The sequence below is a fragment of the Oryzias latipes genome, chromosome 17 (assembly GCF_002234675.1).
Source record: "Oryzias latipes chromosome 17, ASM223467v1".
Lineage (NCBI taxonomy): Eukaryota > Metazoa > Chordata > Actinopteri > Beloniformes > Adrianichthyidae > Oryzias > Oryzias latipes.
Window position 1 is genome coordinate 13,525,794 of NC_019875.2, and position 20,341 is coordinate 13,546,134.

The 20,341-nt window shown below is 40.9% G+C and overlaps 1 protein-coding gene and 1 long non-coding RNA gene across 2 annotated transcripts; both read right to left on the bottom strand.

The window, feature by feature from the left end:
* Positions 1-748: 748 nt before the first annotated feature.
* On the bottom strand, positions 749-6,764 carry LOC105356175. Its single transcript, XR_910404.2, has 2 exons — positions 6,667-6,764; positions 749-4,303 (listed from the first exon to the last, which is right to left on the bottom strand). It is a non-coding gene; the product is annotated as an uncharacterized LOC105356175 (long non-coding RNA).
* A 571-nt stretch (positions 6,765-7,335) lies between these two features.
* On the bottom strand, positions 7,336-8,542 carry ptf1a (pancreas specific transcription factor, 1a). Its single transcript, XM_004078936.4, has 2 exons — positions 7,869-8,542; positions 7,336-7,791 (listed from the first exon to the last, which is right to left on the bottom strand). Exons 1-2 carry the CDS (start codon positions 8,470-8,472, stop codon positions 7,589-7,591), a joined length of 807 nt encoding a protein of 268 aa, XP_004078984.1. The 5' UTR covers positions 8,473-8,542; the 3' UTR covers positions 7,336-7,588.
* Between the last annotated feature and the right edge of the window lie 11,799 nt (positions 8,543-20,341).

Here is a 20,341-nt window from a genome sequence, read left to right on the forward strand (position 1 = left end):
TGTTCTCCGCATTTGACCCATCCCCTGGGGGAGTGGTGAGCTGCAGACACAGCCACGCTCAGGAACCATCCAACCCCTTAATGCTGAGTGTCAAGCAGGGAGGCATTGGGTCCCATTTTTAGAGTCTTTGGTATGACTCGGCCTGGATTTGAACACCTGACCTTCCAGTCACAGGGCGAACACTCTTCCACAAGGCCACTGAGCTGGTTTGAATTGGTGATTATATTGTATAATATTATATTATATCATATTATATTATGTTATGTTATGTTATATTATATTAATGTTATATTATATTATGTTATGTTATGTTATGTTATGTTATGTTATGTTATGTTATGTTATGTTATGTTATGTGATGTGATGTGATGTGATGTGATGTGATGTAATGTGATATGATATGATATGATATGATATGATATTATATTATTTTATATTATATTATATTATATTATATTATATTATATTATATTATATTATATTATATTATATTATATTATATTATATTATATTATATTATATTATATTATATTATATCCTCATGATAGCCAGCTGATTTACTTATGTCTTCTGTAAGCGACATTTGTTTTTGGATTGTGTCCTTTGACTCATTTCAATTTCTATCAGACCTGATCTACCTAAAAAAGGAACGTCCTTGCCGTTCCAATGATGCGTTTGGGTGAGATAATGGGAACTTGGCTTTCAAGGAAGATCAAATGGAGTCTATATAGAAGCTATAAATGAATGGGCTGATTCTCCGTAGGTTTATTTATATTATATTGTAATACACGTTTGCAATAATTTTATATACAGGTTTATTAACACAAAACTCTGATCAGCACTAACGCTTGAGCTGACCGGTCATCTTCAGGTTGTAGGGGATCTGTGCTTATTGGCAGACCCGTTGAATGATTTCAGCACGGCCACATTATTTTTTCTGTGAGTAATTTGAGCTTTTTTTCTCTAAAAAAATAAATAAAATAAACTTGTAAAAGAGGTGGGTAACAGTTAGTTTTTCAAAATCTTTGTTTGTATAGAAATTTCCCTTCGTTTCAGCACCGTAAACTCATAAAAGTATTTTCTGCATGTGGGCCTTTGTTTTTGATTGATTTGACGTGTGCATAATACAAAGTCTCAGACTGGAGTGGCCTTTTTGTGCCACTTGACTTTCTCTCGCACACACAGCTGCATTTGTCTTGCAAATCCATCCCCGCTGCGTGGCGTTCAGGCGGCGAAAAGGCAGCAGTCGGACGTCAGTGAAGTTCAAGCCAGCGAACAAGCGGAGAGGCTGTTCCATGGTTAGAAAGCTTTTGTGGAAATCAGAACGGAGGGTTGGTGAAAAATGATGCATGCTTTTACACCTCTGAAGCCTGGCAACTGACGGAGATGCGGATTGAGAGGGAGGGGGCGGGGGTCGCAGCCTCTGGGCTGGGAGAGAAACCCCTTCCCCGGAGGCTGAAGTTAGGGTTGGTTGAACAAAAGGCCCCCAGGTCCTCACGGGTTGACTGCCCGCTCGCGCACGACGGGGATCAGCCTCGCAGAATGTGGGAGATGGATGGAGACGCGCGTCCAAACGGCCGTGACAAAACATTTGCATATGCGTAATTTATCACATTTTGTCAAGTTTCTCAAAGATTTAAAAAGTTTGGAGAAGGTTGTTTTGTCGGCATGTGGGTGGAGCACTGAGGTGAAGCGTTTCCTCATCTGTGTCTCTCCATAATAAATGCGCAAAGGCGCTACCTGCGCCTCTCAGCGCGGGCTGCTGCGCAGCACGTCGCTCTGAAATCTGCTGCACTTCCATTTCCAAAGGGGCCCCGCGTGAAAAGACTGTAAGATTTTATTATGAGGCATGCAAAAGCTGTGCTCCGTGCCTCTCACATCCACCCCGCTTTCAGCGTCGACATTGTGCATAGCGAGACGTCTTTGTGGGTACTTCATTCAAAGGCGCATCTCCCGTCCTTCAGGTCAGCCCGTCGTGTTCCGTTCACCAGGAGGGTTTTCAGGGGGCAGAAGGCGGCCAGATGGCTTCACTGCACAGGCACCCAGGCCAGAGCATGCGCGCGCCTGTGCACACACATGTTGCAGCAACATCTATCGTGCCAGAAAATGCAGAAATTCTTTAAAATAAACATTTTTAACAGTGAACAGAGCTGAAAAAAGTATTTATTAAGAGGAGAGAATGGCAAAGTGGCAAATTAGTCTAAAGATAATTTTAAACTTGAGTTAATTTGAACAAAAGAATTAAGGTATATTTGAATTCTTTGTTTATAATAACTCACTGAAATTAAAATAAACTTCACACTGAGAACCATGGGCTGTGACTTACAAGCACAACATTTTTCGTTCTCTTCTTTCCATTATTAAGTTGGAAATATTTACAATATTTCAATTAAGAGGCATCTGGGGAAGGTGAAAGGGAAGAACTGTATACCTCCTTGAAAAGAGTGCTATAAGTGATGGGGTGATAGAAATATATCTTTCTGAGTAATTATTTCAAAATGACAGCAGTTGTTTGGTTTTTGAACCTTAGCTGTATTTTGTTCCTGAAAACCTTACTAAATTGATTGTTTATCTCCAATGCCTTTTATCAGATTGGGCTATGACATTTGAACCCTAAGTAGAAATCGATTAAACATTGTGGCATAGTGGAAGTAAGTTCCTGCCCAACACAATTGCACTTTGCAATAACAAACAGTGTAACAGATAACTTTTGCACATTTCTGCCTGCACAATTTGTAAATATATTCACCTTATATCACTTTATTTGTAGTACATTTTTTTCTATAATTACTTTGTTCTTCTATTATATTTTCTCTCAAAATTACATTGCTACTGTAGCACACAAATTTCCCACGTGTGGGGTCAATAAAGTAATTCTGATTCTGAAGACAAACAGGTTTTAGGTTTGAATTCAAAAACAGTCAATCTGCATCAGGAAGAACATTTATTTTAAAAGAAAAGTGAGTTTTTATTTTTTGTGTCCAGTTAAATTAAATTAAGAGGCAACATTTGAATAGTATAGCTATGCGTGTTAATGAATTTTGTAGTTTTGTTAATGTTTTTTACTTCATCTTTTCAACTTCTTGTTATTTCTTTGTTGGAAATTGCCATTTCTGAGCTTGCCCGTAGAGGCAGCACAGGTCACAGGATGTATTTGCTCCAAGGACCAACAAAGGAAAAAAATCAATAAAATTAAATGTCAATGCATCGCCTATAAAGGCGTCTTTTACTTTGGAATCAAATAATAAGAAAACAACTCTGACATCACGACCGACATATAAAAGTTCTATTGATCGGGGGTTCGGTGTCTTTTCTCTTTTTTTCTACCTCATATACACACGCACATGCAGACACATAATTACTTGAGGTTCCAAACTCAGTGACAGAGTCTATATATCACTTACACAGAGTCTATATAGTGACAAGGGGCTTTCAACAGGTGGATAAACATGTCCTATTTGATTTTTGGTTCCATCACTCTGTTTAGAGAAGATCGTCTTTGCATCTTTGTCTTTAAGCTGTCATGTGGTTTCACTGCGTTATCCTGCTTTATGCCTGCTCCCACCACCGTGTGCAACAGAGGCACCGCCTATTCGCCAGACTTTCTATGGTCCGTTACGCACGCAGGGCGCACGGAGCCGGAAGAAAAAACGTTCAAAACAAAACTTCGAACGTGTTTACATCTGACAGAAAGACGGACTTGTAAGGTGAAAAGACGCATGAATTAACATAGATTTAGTTTAACAAAGACACATGGCTGAAACCTCAGTTAATGTACGTGTTCTTCGATAATTACGCATTTGAGTACGATTCCAGTGCAGCGAATACAACTGATTTGACTGATATTTAAATCTGAGACTGTCACAGAGATTATATTAGTTTATGTTTACTAACCTAATATTTATATTTATATACATTTTACACGCGCCGCTCCTTTTTGGAGAAATATGTCCGTGCGCACTGGTGCCGCTTGACGCATGAACTGAAATTATCTGCAATTTTACTTTGTCTAAAGAACCCGAGTAACTCAAGAGCTTCTTTGGGACAAAGGATCAGCGCCTTAGCACCATATGCTTAATGGCTACAGCCATCCGGCCTTTATTAAAGGCAAAAAGTGGTCCTTTAAAAGTTGGAAAGGCTCCTTTATTTGAGTTAGATGGAGCACTTGCGCACAAAACCAGCAGCGCGCACCAACATTACCCCTTTCTCTTTCTTTCAGCGACGTGAAGCGGCCACCGTCATCGCCCGTTTCACTGCAGCATAAGCTTTTCATCTCCGGTCTTTGTCCTCCGTGAAAGTAATGCTGCGAATCAAAGACATGACAATATTTTCCATCAGCTTGGAGACCTGGGACAAGAGCCCTCGAGGTTTGGCAAAAATCAGGGCTGGTTATTCATCTTGTCACCCCGCACCTGTGGTCCCGCATTCAAAGTACACAAACCTGTCCCTATTAACATTAATTATTCACAAACAACACAAAGGCTGAAACAGAGCAGGTTGAAGTCTGTTTATGGCTTCTAAATGTTTTATTCCTCTGAAGATGTGCCCAGAGCTTTTCTCTCCACCAGCCGCGCCCGAGTGCTCGTCTCTCTTTCAGTCTTGAGTAGCCCTACAGCTCAGACTGGTACAATCAAGCATCTGCTTAATCTTCTGGATGAAAATATGACACAAAACCGAGCACATGAAGGACTTGTTGCACCACGTTAATGAGAGATCAACGTCGTAAACAAGCTCTGGTGGATGGTGGGAGCCGCGTGGTTGCGGGGCCGTTCGGCACGGGGAAACCCTCTTGTGCAGAAAGCACCAGGTGATGACAAGAAACGGGTGTTTCCCAGAAAGAAGAGAACGCACTGAATCCACATCCTTTTTTCTTTGAAAAAATAGAACACATAAATTAGATTGGCTAATCAAGGCACAGCTAAAAGAACTCGTTTTTCAATTGGCTGCTGATGCACAAAACAAACGTGGGGACACTTTAGGTTTTTGTTGGGCTTCGTTGTACTTTCACACAGGTGTCACGTCATTATAAATGTGTTTTGTTACAGCAAAATGTCATGCTTTACAGCGACCATATTGTGTCTGGGACAAAGGCTGATGGAACATTAAAGACGTACAACGCGGAGCCAAATCCATCTCGAAGACACTACAAGGGCCTCTCTGCTTGCTTTTAGGCAGCTGTTGTGCAGGGACGCGGGCGCATGGACATGAAAAGAGACAAAGTTGGAACTACCAGGTGCCTCCCCGGAGACGCATCCCTTGTAGCGGGACAAGAAACGCTCATAAAGATGTCATTCAGGTTTAAAGGTCACGTCTGACATGAGAGCGCACGAAGAAGGGGGATGATCCCTCCTCCGTGCGCCCGTCTATATTCTCCACCGCCAGCCTGAGCCCGTGGCAATGACACTTGATGTGCGCAGGGAAGTACATTACGCACACATCAGTCTTAGAAGGATCCTGTGAAGAAAATGGGTCAACTTTAAATCTGGAATTGGACTTGGAGGGGCGGAAGAGGAGCACAAGGCAAGATTTTCTTCGCTTCAAGGCCATTTGAGAGTCAGCGTTTCCCGAGAATTGAAGGGATAAAGGAGGATTGAAGTCTTTGATTCTTCATGAAGAATATTACAATTTTCTTAAATTAATTTTATATTAAACTTTGCACCCGCAGACCTATTGAAAATGGGAATATTTGCCACTATTTGGATTTATTCGTCGATGCGTAAAAGTTCCGGGATTTACAACCACGCAGCCACCACCCTGCGCATGGCACGTCAAAAAGGAGATTTAAAGAAAAACAACAAGCTGCAAGAACGTTTAGTCTTAGAAAGCACTGACATTTGAGTTTTGTTTAAATAAAAAGAGTGTCACATCCATTTATCATTGCGATTCCTGCAAATATGTAACAAAGTTTAATTTGTTGTATTTAAGTTTCTTAAATTCTTAAAGTTTTGGAGCAACAGTTTTTTAAGCTTTTTTTAAGTTTTACTGCTCAAAACTGCAAGTCTGACGTTTTGGCATCCAATAGAAATTACAAAACATCTGCGCAGAGCGTTTCAACACATAACCTTTGTTGTTATTTTGTCAGATTAAGAAGTTATGCTACACTAAAACTTCTATGAACTTCCAGAAACTCCCTTTCAATGCTGCCTGCACGGCGCATAAGCCAGAAGCCTTTTCAACCCTTTTCTCAAGCAAATTACCGCTTGGCGTGGATCATAATGCGCAGGGCCGCGAGAAATAAAACCTGTCACACTGTAAAAAGCGCCATTCCTTTAAAGACTTGCCAAAGCCGTCGCCAGAGTGACAAGATAGCCGTGAGTATTTCAACCCGTCCCTTCCGCTTGGCTGAGAGCGGACAGAGGGGCTCGTTTGGGGTTTGGCCATCAGCGCACTAAAAGCTGCAGCGGCACAAAGAGCGTGAAGGTGCGAGCATCCACAATGCTACCACTTTTTTAAACTCCCAACGTCACAGCGGCGCAGCCAGAGGGGATCTGTTGTCAGACACATTCAGTTACTAACATTTGACTTTCTAATGGCTGTAATAGGATTACATGCTCCGGTTGCGCTGGTAATCAGAACAGGACAGACTCACAGACAGAGGTGGGAGGGAAAAAGGAGTATGGCTTTTCAAGATGCGTCTCTGTGGGAAAAGAAACAGCGCTCACTCACCTGGATGACCTTCAGGGACGCTCGGATCCCAGACCCACCAGCCTTGTGCGCTGTGTGACGACCCGCGCGACTCATATACAGCAGCGCGGCGGCGAGAGGGGGCGGCCGCAGCGCACGCAAGCCGCCACTACCACGGGAAAATCTGTGGCTGCAGCACCTGGCAGCGCGGAGCCGCATTCAACAGCGTCCCCGCCGCCCGCACGCGCGCATCACACACCTTCAGCTGCAGTGTGTGTGTGTCTGTCTTCTCATTAGCATCTCTTTTGCATATTTATGTCGCACAAACACGCGGCTGTTCGCTTGTTAACTACTGGGCTTTCCAGCTCAGCTGGACATCCAGCAGGAGCTGACCCATTCAGCGGCTGAAGGAGTGAGCGCGCGTGCGTGCGTGTGATTACATCTGCTGCAATAGTTTATAGACAAAGGCTTGTTTGGTTTAGGAAAAAGCAGAAATGACAACCCCCCCACCCCATCCCCAATATACGCACCAGAGGGGGTATTTACACCCACAAAAAAAAAGAAAAAAGAAAATAGTGCATTGATTTGTATTTTTATGGAAAAAATAAACCACTTAAAGGTTTACTGACTTAGTTTTAAACAAATGAATAATAATAATAATAATAATAATAATAATAATAATAATAATAATAATAATAATGAAGTTATATATTGTGTTGTACTTTTTATTTGCAGATACAGCAAAATACCAAAAATAGATTTTCTTTCAATTAAATTAAAAATAATCTATATATTATAACCCGTGGAAAATAAATACACGATTGCCTGCTGCTTTAATTACAAAAATAAAATTATCAACATGATAAAAAAACTTTTTTACAGGAGTGAATGCGCCAGCACGCACTGGCGTAATGACTTTTAAACTCTGAGTTTAGCGGAACCACTCCAAACGTGTAGGTCCAGTTCAAGCCACCAGGCCAAAAGGAGGTTCGTTCTCGATGTCTGCGAGGCCCACTCTGTGCTGCAGTTTCCGGGGGTCCTCAGGGGTCCAAACTTTTGCAGTTCGGATGATGTTCTGCTCTCGCAGCTGCTTCTCATCGGACCAGGACAGAGAGTGTCCCGCCAGAGGAGGCAGGCCGTAATCCGGGTCACTGGGAGAAGGAGACCCTGAAGAATAAGTCATAAATATGAGTTATGGTGTCTTGGTCAGAAGTTTGACAGTCAGACTGATTTTATCGACTTACTTGTCCCTCTGTGGCAGATGATTACTTTTTTGGGTTGCGCGTGCGCGTCACTGTTGGAGTTCCTAATGGGCAAGTCGGATTGCACGAGCTCAGCCAGAAAGTTTATGTATCCGATCGCGAGGCGCAGCGTGTCCACCTTGGACAGCCTTTTCTCGTAGGGCAGCGTAGGGATGTGGGAGCGCAGCCCCTCAAATGCATCATTGATGGACTGCATCCTTCGACGCTCGCGCACGTTCGCCGCCTGTCTGAGTTGCTGCATCTCCACTTCAGACCTCATCCGCCGCCTCCGACGCAACAGTGAACCCCCACGGGAGCCTGTGTGAGGGGACAGCTCGGAAGTGTTGTCAGCGCAGCCGTAGGAGAATGTGGAAGACGATGACGAGAAGGACAGGTTGCCCACGTTGTAGTCTCCATCATGAGGAGCCGCTCCATCCTTGTAATAGTCTTGGAGGTGCGCGCTGAGGAAGTCCACGTCTTCATCCAGAAAGTCGTCGGTGTCCAAATGTCCGTCCCTGGACGAGTCGGTAAAGAATTCGTCCTCGTCAAAGTAAGGAGGGGATGAGAGGGAGTCCAGACCAGAGAAAGGGTCTAGAACAGAGTCCATATCTGTCCGCGCTGCTTCCTGCTGTCTGAGCTGACGCTTCTTCTGTCCACTGAGCTCCGAGCTCAAACTTCCAGATGAAGAGAGGGCACGCGAGGCTTCTTTAAAGCGGCATCCGTCGTCGCGTGCCGTTCGCTCACACGGCCAACCAATCACATCTCGGTCCGCCAGTTGTACCTCAAGATAATCGGCAGACCGACACGCCCCCTGCCCCAGTCAGGACATCTCAACTGAGCGCTGACAGCTGCGGCCAGCAGGGACGCCGCCCGGCAGACAGCGCGCACCCCTGAGAGGACGAGGTCTCCGGAACCAAACCACCGATCAGAACCGGAGCGCCAAAGACAGCTGGCTTTGGTTGAACTAAGCAAACAGCTGCTGGAGCTTAAAATCCTGCAGGTTTCAACAGGTTAGAAGACCATACTACATTTAAGACAACGACAATACTAAAAAAAACGGAATTATTAATATAAAGAAGCCAAATATATACATTTATTAAAATCAACACACCAGAAAAAATCGAGCTCAAATGCCTAAATGTAACGGCAGGTCCATAACACCAATACATCCAAACAAACACAGTTTATTACCAATGTAATAAGTTTATTGTTCATTCGATAGTGAAATCTTTGCATCTTTTATGAAATTAACATAAATAAAATTTATGCTTCAAAATTGGTTCATTTAATTAATTTAACTAGTTTCTTGGAGTCCCTTTGATCAGAATTAGTTCAATTGTCTTTTTTTTCTGTGTCACTCTCAAACCTCTCTCCTTGCTGTTGGTAAATCAACAAAATCCTGTGACAGCGCGCGCGTGCGCCAATGTTCCAGCAAATAAAAAAACCTCTGAAGACTGTGCGCAACAATGCTCATGTCTGCAAACGGTGGAGGTTCCTGTTGCTGTTTCATGAAGCGGCATCAGGTGGAAGGCGGAAACGAAAAGCGTTAAAAAAAACTATCCTAACAAAATGCTACAGTGTTTATTTTGCGTTTTTATTTACTTCAACTAACGTTTAACTATTTTCTCAACGATAACACAATGTTGCCCGATTGTTGTGTAAAAATCAATCAGTTTGTTTAAAATACTAATTTAAGAAAAGGTTTATCATAAGGATAATATTTTAACTTCCTAAGCTTCAAATGTGATAACTCTGTGAGCATATTGCCTTATAAAAATCAATCAACAAATAAAAACCACGTGTTCTGATTTGCAGAGCTGTCAGTGCGATTGGAGCTGTGAAACAGAGCAGCTCATCACTCATCCGGCGGTATTTGCCCCGTAAATGCGTGCACCAGTGCGTCCTGGATGCGCCACTTGTACCGGACAGAGCGGGTTTAACTGGGAGAGCAGGTTGACAAATAATGGCTCAGTGGTGGGCTCACAGGCGCGCGTCCCCTTGACACCTCAGGCGACAAATGAGGGAACCCCGGTACACCGAAAAAAGGCTGCCCGCTGCTCTGAGAGCACACATCCTTTCAGTTCTTTCAGAAACGGTGCTCACTTTGTTCTGTGGCGGGCAGGCTGCGCGCGCCTTGCCTTTTGCGACAGGAAGCTGTAGCGTAGGCCGAGATCGTGGGAAGAAGGCCACTTGCGTCCCTTCAGCTTTTTTTCAGCAGAGTGGATAATAAATGAGGATTGTGTTGTTGTGGAGCGCGTCTGTCTGCCAGGGGGCGAGGACCACAAATTGGATTTACGAAAAGGTCATAAAAGTGTGGTGAAAAATCTACAGGGTTATCCGGATTATTTCTGACAAAATTGAAATTTGTTTACTATTTATCAATTTAAAAAAATAAAAGCATTCATTTGCTTCCATTATTAATGGACCTTTACTGTAGAATCAACAACACAAGCTAAGAAAATATAAACAGCTTTTTCAAAAAAAAAAATCCATTCTCACATTTTTGTATTTATATACGTTCGTTCTTCAGCACATGATAAATGCAACCCTAATGTTAGATGTCTTCCACTGAGAGTTAAAGCCTGACAAGTTTGGGAAACAAGCTAAAGGATGGTGAATCATAGCTGCAACTTATGAACAAGATGTTACATTTGCAAATTAAATATCAAGCAAATGTAACTCAGAAAATTTAACTCTTTGCCTACAGCTGCTGTTCCGCTCATGCTTGACTCTGCTGCTGAATCTTTTCACCATCTGCACCTGACAGAAGAGGAAGTTGCAGTCCTTTGCGCATATTTCAGATTTGGAGCAGGTTACTTTTTTGTCACCTTCTCATGAAAATGTTCTGAAAATGCAATTTGTAGAGCATTTGACCTGCATAAAGTCCAACAAAACACGGTTTGGTCGTTTTTCACTTTTGCATTGTGATCGAAAAATCAGTAGATAAACTACCCAAAGAACGTTTAATTGTATAAATAAACCACAATATTTGCAATTGATTCTTATGAGAGTGTCTATTATTGGTAAGTTTATAGCAGGTGCTGTTTTGAGCTCTAACCTCATTTCAGGATTGGCCATCAGAAGTTAGCCCAGAGAGCAAACCTTCTGAAAATATTCAAAATGAGTGCAGACGTTTAAAATGTTTGATCCTGCACGGCTGAAGCTTGACCTCACTCTCCTATTTGAGATGCCTTTGAGTTGACATTTGGTAAAAACTTCATAAATGAGTTTGTTTAAAATATTAAGACATTTTCATGGATGTTATATGTGGAGCAGGTCTGAACAAACTTTCTCAACCACACATGAGTTTAATCATCAATACCAGACTGATTGACAGCTTGTCAGTCTGTGGCTGCCTGCGTGCTCCTCCTCTGCTCACGTTTGGCCGACCCTTTTTCTTTTTCTACTTCTTTAAAATTATTCTACCCGACACAAACCCACCCGCCCCGACCCCCACCTTCGCCCAACACAAGCTGGTAATTCGAACCGTGCAGGTTTTTAACGCGCCGTGACTGCGCGCTGCACGCCGTGCCATTGACGAACGTGCCGCTGTTTAGAAATGGCCGAGCCGCGCCAGCCAACAAGTGTTCGGGTTCCCATGCAGGTCTCCGCTCTGCAGCATGCAGCACACAGCTCCAGGACCCGCTCACCGGTCACGGTGCATGCTAGGGGTCGTGAGTTAGAGCGCTGCGCGCACACCCTGCAGCACACTTTATGATGACAAGCGCACAACGGCTTTGCTGAAGAGTCAATTTCCTTGGAAATCAAAGCGCAGAAGAAGTGATAGCTGCTCCCGAACGCAGTCAGCAACTGGAGAGGACGGGGCCAAAAGAGTCCTGCGCATGCTCAGGAGCTGCACTGTGTAAAAAGACACAGTATAAGAAAATCAATTGTACTACTAATTGAAACAACCACTTACGTTTCCTATTTTACGAATTTCATTTTACGCACTCCTTTACGCACTTGCAAGGAATTACAATTTAGTCGTTCACACAGAATTCATAGCATTTCCGTTATGCATTTGTTCTCAGGGTACAAAATAATGCATCTATCATGTTAAAACTCCAAAATTAATCCATTGTTTATGCACAGTTGTTACCCCTAGTCGCATGTTTCTGCGTAGACTTGTGTTTCCCCTGTAAACTGTAGTTCTTGCTGTTACTGCAGCCCCGTCTGTCCCTCACGCCTGCAGGAGTCCGAAAGTGAACGTTAACAGATAAATGTGTGGAATTAAATCTGAAACTAATCTCCCCTCACAATGCGGCAGCAATAATCCTTATAATCTATGGGTGTAGGGGATTATCCATCTGGATGACAAGGAGATGTTAATAGAGATTTCCTTCACTCAATTAAAAGCTTGTTTTCCAGGATCGCAGATTCTGATTCTTTGATTTAAAACTTTCCTCTGGGAACTCCTTCCCATTTTAAACAAGCCAATTGTCAAATTGATATGCCATAGAAGAAGAAAAAATATTTTTTAATTTGTTTTTTTGTCAAACTAACCTTTTTTATGACCATGAAAGAGATTTTGCATTTCCAAGGGTAATCTTGCCAAAAGTAACAGAGATCAGAAATAAAAATAATTTTGAGAAATATATTTTAACAATCAGCTATTAGAAATATTAAGATTAAACTAACAACAAGAGCACATGTCGTATTCATTCAATTTTTGTCTTTTATATTTAATCTATTGAAAAGTGTCAATGAGATTAGTCAAAACAGTTTACAGACAGATTGTCAAACATTTACTAAAGGGTGTCCACTAGCGTTTCAAAAGTGGTATTGCATCATTGGTTATGAACAACTGTTCTGATCACGCTGAGATGGATGTACTTAACATAAATGCTATTATGTATCAATATTTATCACTATGGAGATGTTGGTTTATGTCAATCTTAGTATCAGTCATCTTGGGTCAGTCCGACTATGCTAATTATGATGAAATTAAACACCACACTCAAGTTAATAAACACAAACTGGTGTTGACAAAAGATGGAAACTGCTTTAAATAAATATAAAAGAATCTGAATGCTATACATTTGTTTGTTGGCTGATGTCATCACTGAAGGTCACAGAAATGTTCCTGTCACCATACGGTTTGAATTCTCATGACTTGAAGAACTGTAATGCGTTATACAAGAAAATTTATTTATGTGCAGGCAGATGAAATGTTTTCATTTTAGTCATTTTGATAACTTGCTGCTTATGTTATTGAACACAGGGCTGTTTGTGTTTTTAGCTCACTCTATAAGTGACTACATTTTATCTGAATTCCCATTAGGAAATTTACAGATGGCCTGATTGTCTTATAGTCTCAGATTAGAAAAGGACTTTTCTCTGTTGCTGAGGTCCTTTTCAAAATAAGAGAGATATTCTACGTGTTAAACTAATAACGGTTAGGCCTGAAGTACCTGTGAGATATTAGATATGTTACAAACTTAAACATGTTGAAAATTATTTATAATAACATTGTCACATCTTGAGCTTTCTTTGTTAAGTTTGTGGTTCATATTGGACATTGTGAGCTTAAATCCCTATGACAAATTTTTTTATGCTCAATAGCGAAGGCCAAGACAAACTGCCTGGGCTGTGCAAGAGTTGACAAAAAAGTTACAGCAGAAAAACAGTTTTCTGTGGTGTTTCAATAATAGTGTGTGACAAAAAAATCATTGATTCTTTAAATCCAAAGATCTGTCAGTGTAAGACTGTTTCTGCGCATTGGGATATTCTGACCATCTGGATATTGACTTTTGGGTTGTCCTAATTGATTAGGCAATATAAAATAGATTAAAACAAAATCTATCTAAATGGAATCCCTTTATTTAATCCATAGTACTGCATTCTAAAAAGAATCCATTGAAGTTGTCTCTTTAACATAATCAAGTTCCTCTTGATTTCCATTCATCCATCCGTCCGTCCATCTCACTCTAGCTGCTTCATATTCAGCTGTAAATTGTCCAACTGAAGGACCAGGTTACACAAAGCCAACAGAACAACATCCTCTGCAAAAATCAGAGAATACATCATTTGGTCCCCAAAAACCAGATATTTCCTCAGCCCATGGCTGTCCATTTTCAGAAATTGATCAACTGAGCTGGTGAAAAAGGGCATTTCTGTCAGAGACCAACAAGTTTAGGACAATTTCGACTCACTGCAGTACAAACCAGTTTTAAGCCAGCTGTGAACCTTGAGTGAGGATGTTCTCAAAAGGAGGAATGAATCCTTTGAGGATCTCTTGAACCCCCACAGACTCAGAGGAAGCAGAACCTGGGGATCAAGGTATGGGCTAGTCCATCACCCAAGCTATAGTCACAGAGGTGGTTAAAAGGCACAAGGGGGGGGGGGGGGGGGGGTTAGATTGACTCTACATAGCTGAAGTCTCTGGATGCTGTGGGTATGTCTCATGTAGCATGTCTTTGCAACATTGTGTAGCGGTCAGAGACATAGTCCCAGACTGGAGAGGTTTCTTTAGCTCCAGGGGGATCACACTTCTCACCCGTCCAGGGCTCTCAGGCCCAGGACATCCAGTCTCTATATAACCAGAGCAGAAGTCTGATCTCAACAGGTGAGTCTTTTAAATGAAAATAAATCAGCAGTTGCAATTATCTGATGTAAGAATATTTCCACAATAACAAGAAAATAGGGATTGAACCAAAGGTGGATTTTACTTGAATAGGTCTGTGTTCAATCACAGAACCATTTAAAAAAAATTGCAAGATATACAAAGTTCTGGTTTCTGGAAAGAAGTAGAATGTGACAAAAAAAAAAAAAAACAGCTGGGATTTAAACTAGACACAAGTCGGGGGCTCTTTGACAATGACTTTGGAAGAAGTGGGGGAAAGAGCTTCCTCAAGCACTTTACTCTGCCTCTTCATTCTTAAAATAAATAATACCTCTAATGAGACAAAAACACCCCTCCCATTTCTTTTCCCCCACAAGATGGCGGTGACAAAGTAAATGCTCTAATCCTCACAAGTAAAGGAGGGGGCTGAATGGGGAAAGGGGGGTGGAGGTGTTACTTGCTCATAGGCTGTAATTGATTGAGGCATTAATCTGGGGGCTCCAGACAGAGTCAGGCTAATATTTAAGGGCAATGAAGAGGTTGCTGTTCTGCCTGGGGCTGTTGTTCGCTCCAGGGATAATTGAAGAAGATTAGTAAAGATTTCCGAGCGTCTTGCAGGGATAACGCAGCTAAATTGTTTGTCTGCAAGTCTGTCGAGCACTAAGGGGAGTTTAAATCAACGCCTCAGTAGTGATAGGAGGACAAATACAGTGTATTGGCTGGTGAAGATGCGCTTTCAAAACAGTTTAAGCTCTTTTGAAGCTTTGCCTCAGTCATTGGAGGTCTAAAGTATCTGAAAGTGTCAAGACCCACAATGGGTCATAACGGTGAAAATATATACTGTATTTTTCACGCTACAGGGTGCACCAGATTATTAGGCACACCATCAAAAAGTGGTCTATTTTCAAAATGACGTTAAATAAGGCGCACTGAATTATAAGATGCATTATGCGAGACAAAAGTGTCAGAGACAAGTCAGGCAGTCAGACTTTATCTGACTTCACAGTTGTTTGTAACATTCTACACATGTGTGTATTTACACTACCTCTAAGTCTCAACCTTGTTTGCAACACGTAAAAAAACAGACTGATACTGCTAAAACAAACGTTACTGCGACTATGCTAACTCCTAATCTTGTTAGTAACATGTAAAAAAAAACAGTCTGAGACCGCTTAAAGTTCGTCATGTTAGTTTATTCAAGATTGCTGGAACTCTTAAGCTTGTTTGCAACTCGTAAAAAAGCAGACCGACATTTAGACAGAGCGCTGTTTACCTCTCACAATCACTTCATCATCAGTAAGCACAACCAGAAGTAATGCATTTAAAAGGGTCAGGGGCGCACGGTTTTTTGAAAAAAAGAATTGAGGCTTTTAAGTGTGCCTTAAGGTTACAGAAAATCTTCTTTCACTTTTGGCCTCTCCCATCAGGGGTCGCCACAGTGAAACAATCCTCCCTTGAGGATGAGTTGCATGGTCAACTTGGCAAACTTTTATGCTGGATGCCCTTTCTGACGCAACCCTCTCAATCCAACTGGGCTTGGGACTGACACAGAAGCAGAGAGGGGAACAGGGAGTGGCCTGGAATTGAAGCCAGGTTTCACAGACGGAAGGTGCTGCAAACCAGCATGAGCTAAACCGGCTCCCCTTATAGTACAGTATATTATTTATTATTTTAGTTGTGATGCAAGGCCTGACAACCTTGTTTTTACATCTCCAACTGGCTCTGGTGTTAAGATAATGTAATGAGCTGGTGAAAAAGGGCATTTCTGTCAGAGTCCAACATACCATGTACTGAACCTGACTCTGTCTGGTCATGGGGCTCACTTTGGTGTCAAGGACTAAACACAGAAGGGCAACTCTGTTGTTTAGTTAAGTTAATTCTGGTTTTCTGGTGTGATGCAGCAAATCCTTTAACTTTGCCCTATGTGATCACAGCTTCCAGCATCTCCTCTTTGCTTCACTTTGACATTCTGACCGAGGGGGTGGATGTGGTTGCACAAAGTAACACCTGTTGTGGAAAAACTGGCAAAATGTCATGGTCTGGCTTTTTTTCTTTAGGACTTCTATCCACTTGTGAAATCATTTCTGTCTTCAACAATATTGGAATTGTGTTCAGTTGCACCCAGTGATGATATACACACTTCTGTTGCTACAATAGCTTTTATACTGTAAGAAAACCAAATAAAGCATGGATTTCACAATTTCAGTGAGTGCCTAATGGTCAGCAGTGGTCACCAAACAGAATCATTTACTTGTGGAAAATGGAGGTTGGTGAAAATATGAACGTGAATGGTGTTATTACCACCGGATAAACATTTTCTGGGTCTGTCAGTCACTTTAACACTAGAAATAAATGTCAGATGAACTGCTTTTTTGTAGGTGGTCATTTTCTCTCTGATTTCAAGGGATCTGCTTTCTAAAGGAGACAGGGGCAGCAGATTGCATTCCATTTTGCTCTGTAGTCATGCAATATCACTATATCTAAATCTCTAACTACTGTCATTTTTCTGGCTTTTAGTGTAATAGCAAAGATCTTAACAAACATGCCAACCTCTCAAAAATTATACAGTTCAAGCACAGAATCAGACTTTACTTTTACTGATCAAGTGTCAATTTGTACAGATTACTGAAATCAGAGACCGTCTCCTGTGGTCATCTGTTCATATTCTTACTTAGCATAAAATACTTAAACCTATAAAAAACAAAAAATAAAACAAGAATCTTTTAATCAGAAACACCCCCCCCCCCCCCCCCCGGAAATGAATTGATTATTTCAAAGCAAATGTTAGACTGTACTGTCATTTGATATAAAATATTCTTGTCCAACTGAGTAAAGAAGCGATTATTACTAATTATAAATTATTATTATTAGTATAATTATTATTATAAATTATAAAAACTGGACTTACATACATGGAATGGATGACATATATAGCTGTCTCAGACCATGTATGTTCAAAAGTCACTATAAATTCATCGGAACGGTTTCAGAACGGAAATGTCCATCACAAAGAAACTCAGATTTGGCTGCTGCTCTACTTGGAAGGTGAAAAGTTTTCCTTTGTCAGAACCACAACAATTTATATTAAAAGCTTTTCAATAATAAAATGCATTTTTTACTACTTATTTAAGTTAACATCATTTGAGGAGGAGAGCATCTTCACTTTACCTCAATATGCCAGAATTTTGGCTGAAAAATGCAAGCCAAAATATAGATTCCCAAATAAACTTTTTTTAGTGCTAGAGCATCAAAAGAAGACTGAAATGGCCACACATCTTACCATGTCAGAGCAGAGTATCCCTTGTGCTACCCAAGGCACTTTGACATTGGAAGTTGGGTCATCTAGACCCACTAGACAGTGCACTGAACCTTTTTTCTTCAATGATTTGTGATCTTCACTGGTGTCCATGGATTACATGAAATCCTCTTCACCTTCATCCACCTTTGTCATGGTAGGGAGAACACGTCAATGTAAGGGTGGGGTCATCTAAGATAGCACAAGGGTTAAAGTTGTTTATCTTGATTTTGGTGTACATAGCTTTGATAAAGGGGTTTGATGCAATTAAAGTAATTTATAAAAGGAAGAAAACATATGAGCACAAAGAACAACAATTTCATAATTTACATGTTTCCTGTCTAAGAAAAAGGCAGAACTGATAAACAATGCTCGGACGGACACTGCCACCATGTGGTCAAATAGGAGAAGATACCAACAGACTAATCTCTAAAGCCATAATTAAATTCAGTATCGTTGATACAATTTATTTATAAAGACGCAGTTGAAAAAATTCATAACATTTACATTATGTATAGAAATGTATATAAATTTGGGAGAATAATTATAAGAGTTAACTACATCCTCTCCTTTTACTTCAAAAATGAGCCATCAGAATTGTACATAAAGCCAGATATCTTGATCATACAAACAATTTATTTTATCAATCTAGACTTTTAAAACTTTATGACACAACTTCTATACAGAGCTAGGAGGAAAATCAATACAATTCAATATCGAAAAACAGTTCTTAGAAAATGAAGGAGGCTACTAACTGAGGGGATAGGAATTTCAAGATCAAACTGAGAAGAACCTCAAAAAAAGTTATGTGTGTCTGTGTGTGGCACTGAACTTTGGAACGAGTTAAGTAATGAGCTCAAACATGTTCAAATATCCAAACATTTAAGAAAATGTATAAAGAAACTGATTTCATGATATAAAGATAAGGGGATTTAAGGATCAACAGCTGTTTGAATAATTCCAAATACATGTGTGAACTTGATTGTGGTGAAATAGGCAACGCTTATTTAATTACAACCAATGAGTATTACATTGTTTAATGTGCAAAAAGGATTGCTAAAATGTTTAAATTACAATCAATAAGCTGTAGATTTTCTTTACTTATTCTGCAATGCGTAGTAATAATTACTGGTTTATTGTGATAATGTGTTCTAACAGTTATAAATGATTATTACATATCTGTTACCGTTACTGTTTACTGAAATCATGAATGAATCTTTTCTGAATTTTTGACCTTTCCACCAACATTTTCATAACTGACTTTCTTGTTTGCCTCTTTAGAAAGAGTTTCTTTTCCTTTCACCATAGTTGAACAGATCTCTGCAGGCTGCAGGTCGTTGTTCTCGGCTCGACAACAGTGTGTTCTCGGCAGGGACTACAGAGGGTTTCTTAGCTTCTTCTGGAGGTGTTGAAGTCTTTCTGTCTGCAGATTGTAGCTGGACTGAGGAGGCTTCATTTTCCTTTACACATAATCCTGAATCGGCTTGTGTTGGTTGTTCTGCCACCACACTCTGCTTTGTCTTTTTAGGAACAACAGGAATCTGCTTCTTCTTCTTTTCATTGCGTTTCGCAGGTTCAACGGCTGTTACTGGTCTGTGTGACTTGGGTTTTATAAACACCACAGGAGGCCGCTGACTCTGTTTTTTCACCTCAACTTGTGCAAAGCTCTTTTGCCAAACAGTTGGCACAGGTTTCTGGACAGCTTCAGGACAGTCAGAGGTCCCTTTCTTTTTCACAACTGCAGAAGTCTCTAAAGGTTGGTTGCTTTTCATTCCAGGAATTATCGCTGTATTATGGTCCCGGTTTGGTTTTAATGTGACTATTTGAATCATGTAAATATCATCATTGTCTTCATTGAATTCCATTTCCCAGTCACCATGCTGAATTTTGTTTCTCCGACGAGGATGTGCTGAGGGTTTGGGAACATCAGGTGAGTTCTTTGTGGCCGTTCAGGTTGGTTGCAAACAGAAGCTGGCTTGCTGAAATGGTGGCAGATTTGGATTTGAAAGAGCAGGCCGGGGCATTTGAAACAGGTTTTGAATTCATCCTGAATTTTTTAAAGTGGTTCAAACGCTGAGATCGATGGACCTTTGTGTTGGTTTACTTTTTTCATGCCTCTTCTTCTCAGAAGTGTTGAAATGTTTTCTGAGTTGTTGCCACAAAGAGACAGAGTAATGTATTATATTCATAACGTTTGAGATCACCTTTACCTCGTACTGTGTACTGTACACCTAGGTACACTTCACAGCTCACATGTTTAATATAAAAATACTTTGAGACAGATGAGTCTGTTGTTGATAGTTAATTTCTCCTACCGTACTTTACAATGTTTATTCAGATTTTCAAGTTTTGATAGAATCCTCTCCAGGATGAATGTTGCACTTATGCATACCAATCTTGCTGCACTGCTGCCATCTACTGGTAAGAAATTAGTATTATTTCATCAAAATGAAAATCAAATTCAGAAAGTCTCGCCAATTCAGCATCAAAGCATCTTCAGTACATTAACAGCAACTACCCAATGACAACTCTTTGCCTACATTTTAGAGTTATGGCGAAAAAAGGAGAACAGAACGTTTTCTGGTCCGAGCTCGAAGTTCAAGCCTCTGGCTGCAGAGA

Coding starts and splice junctions, on each gene's coding strand:
- ptf1a (XM_004078936.4), bottom strand. CDS start 8,472: ATGGACTCTGTTCTAGACCCTTTCTCTGGTCTGGACTCCCTCTCATCC. Junction 7,792..7,868: donor CATCTGCCACAGAGGGACAA/GTAAGTCGATAA, acceptor CTTATTCTTCAG/GGTCTCCTTCTCCCAGTGAC.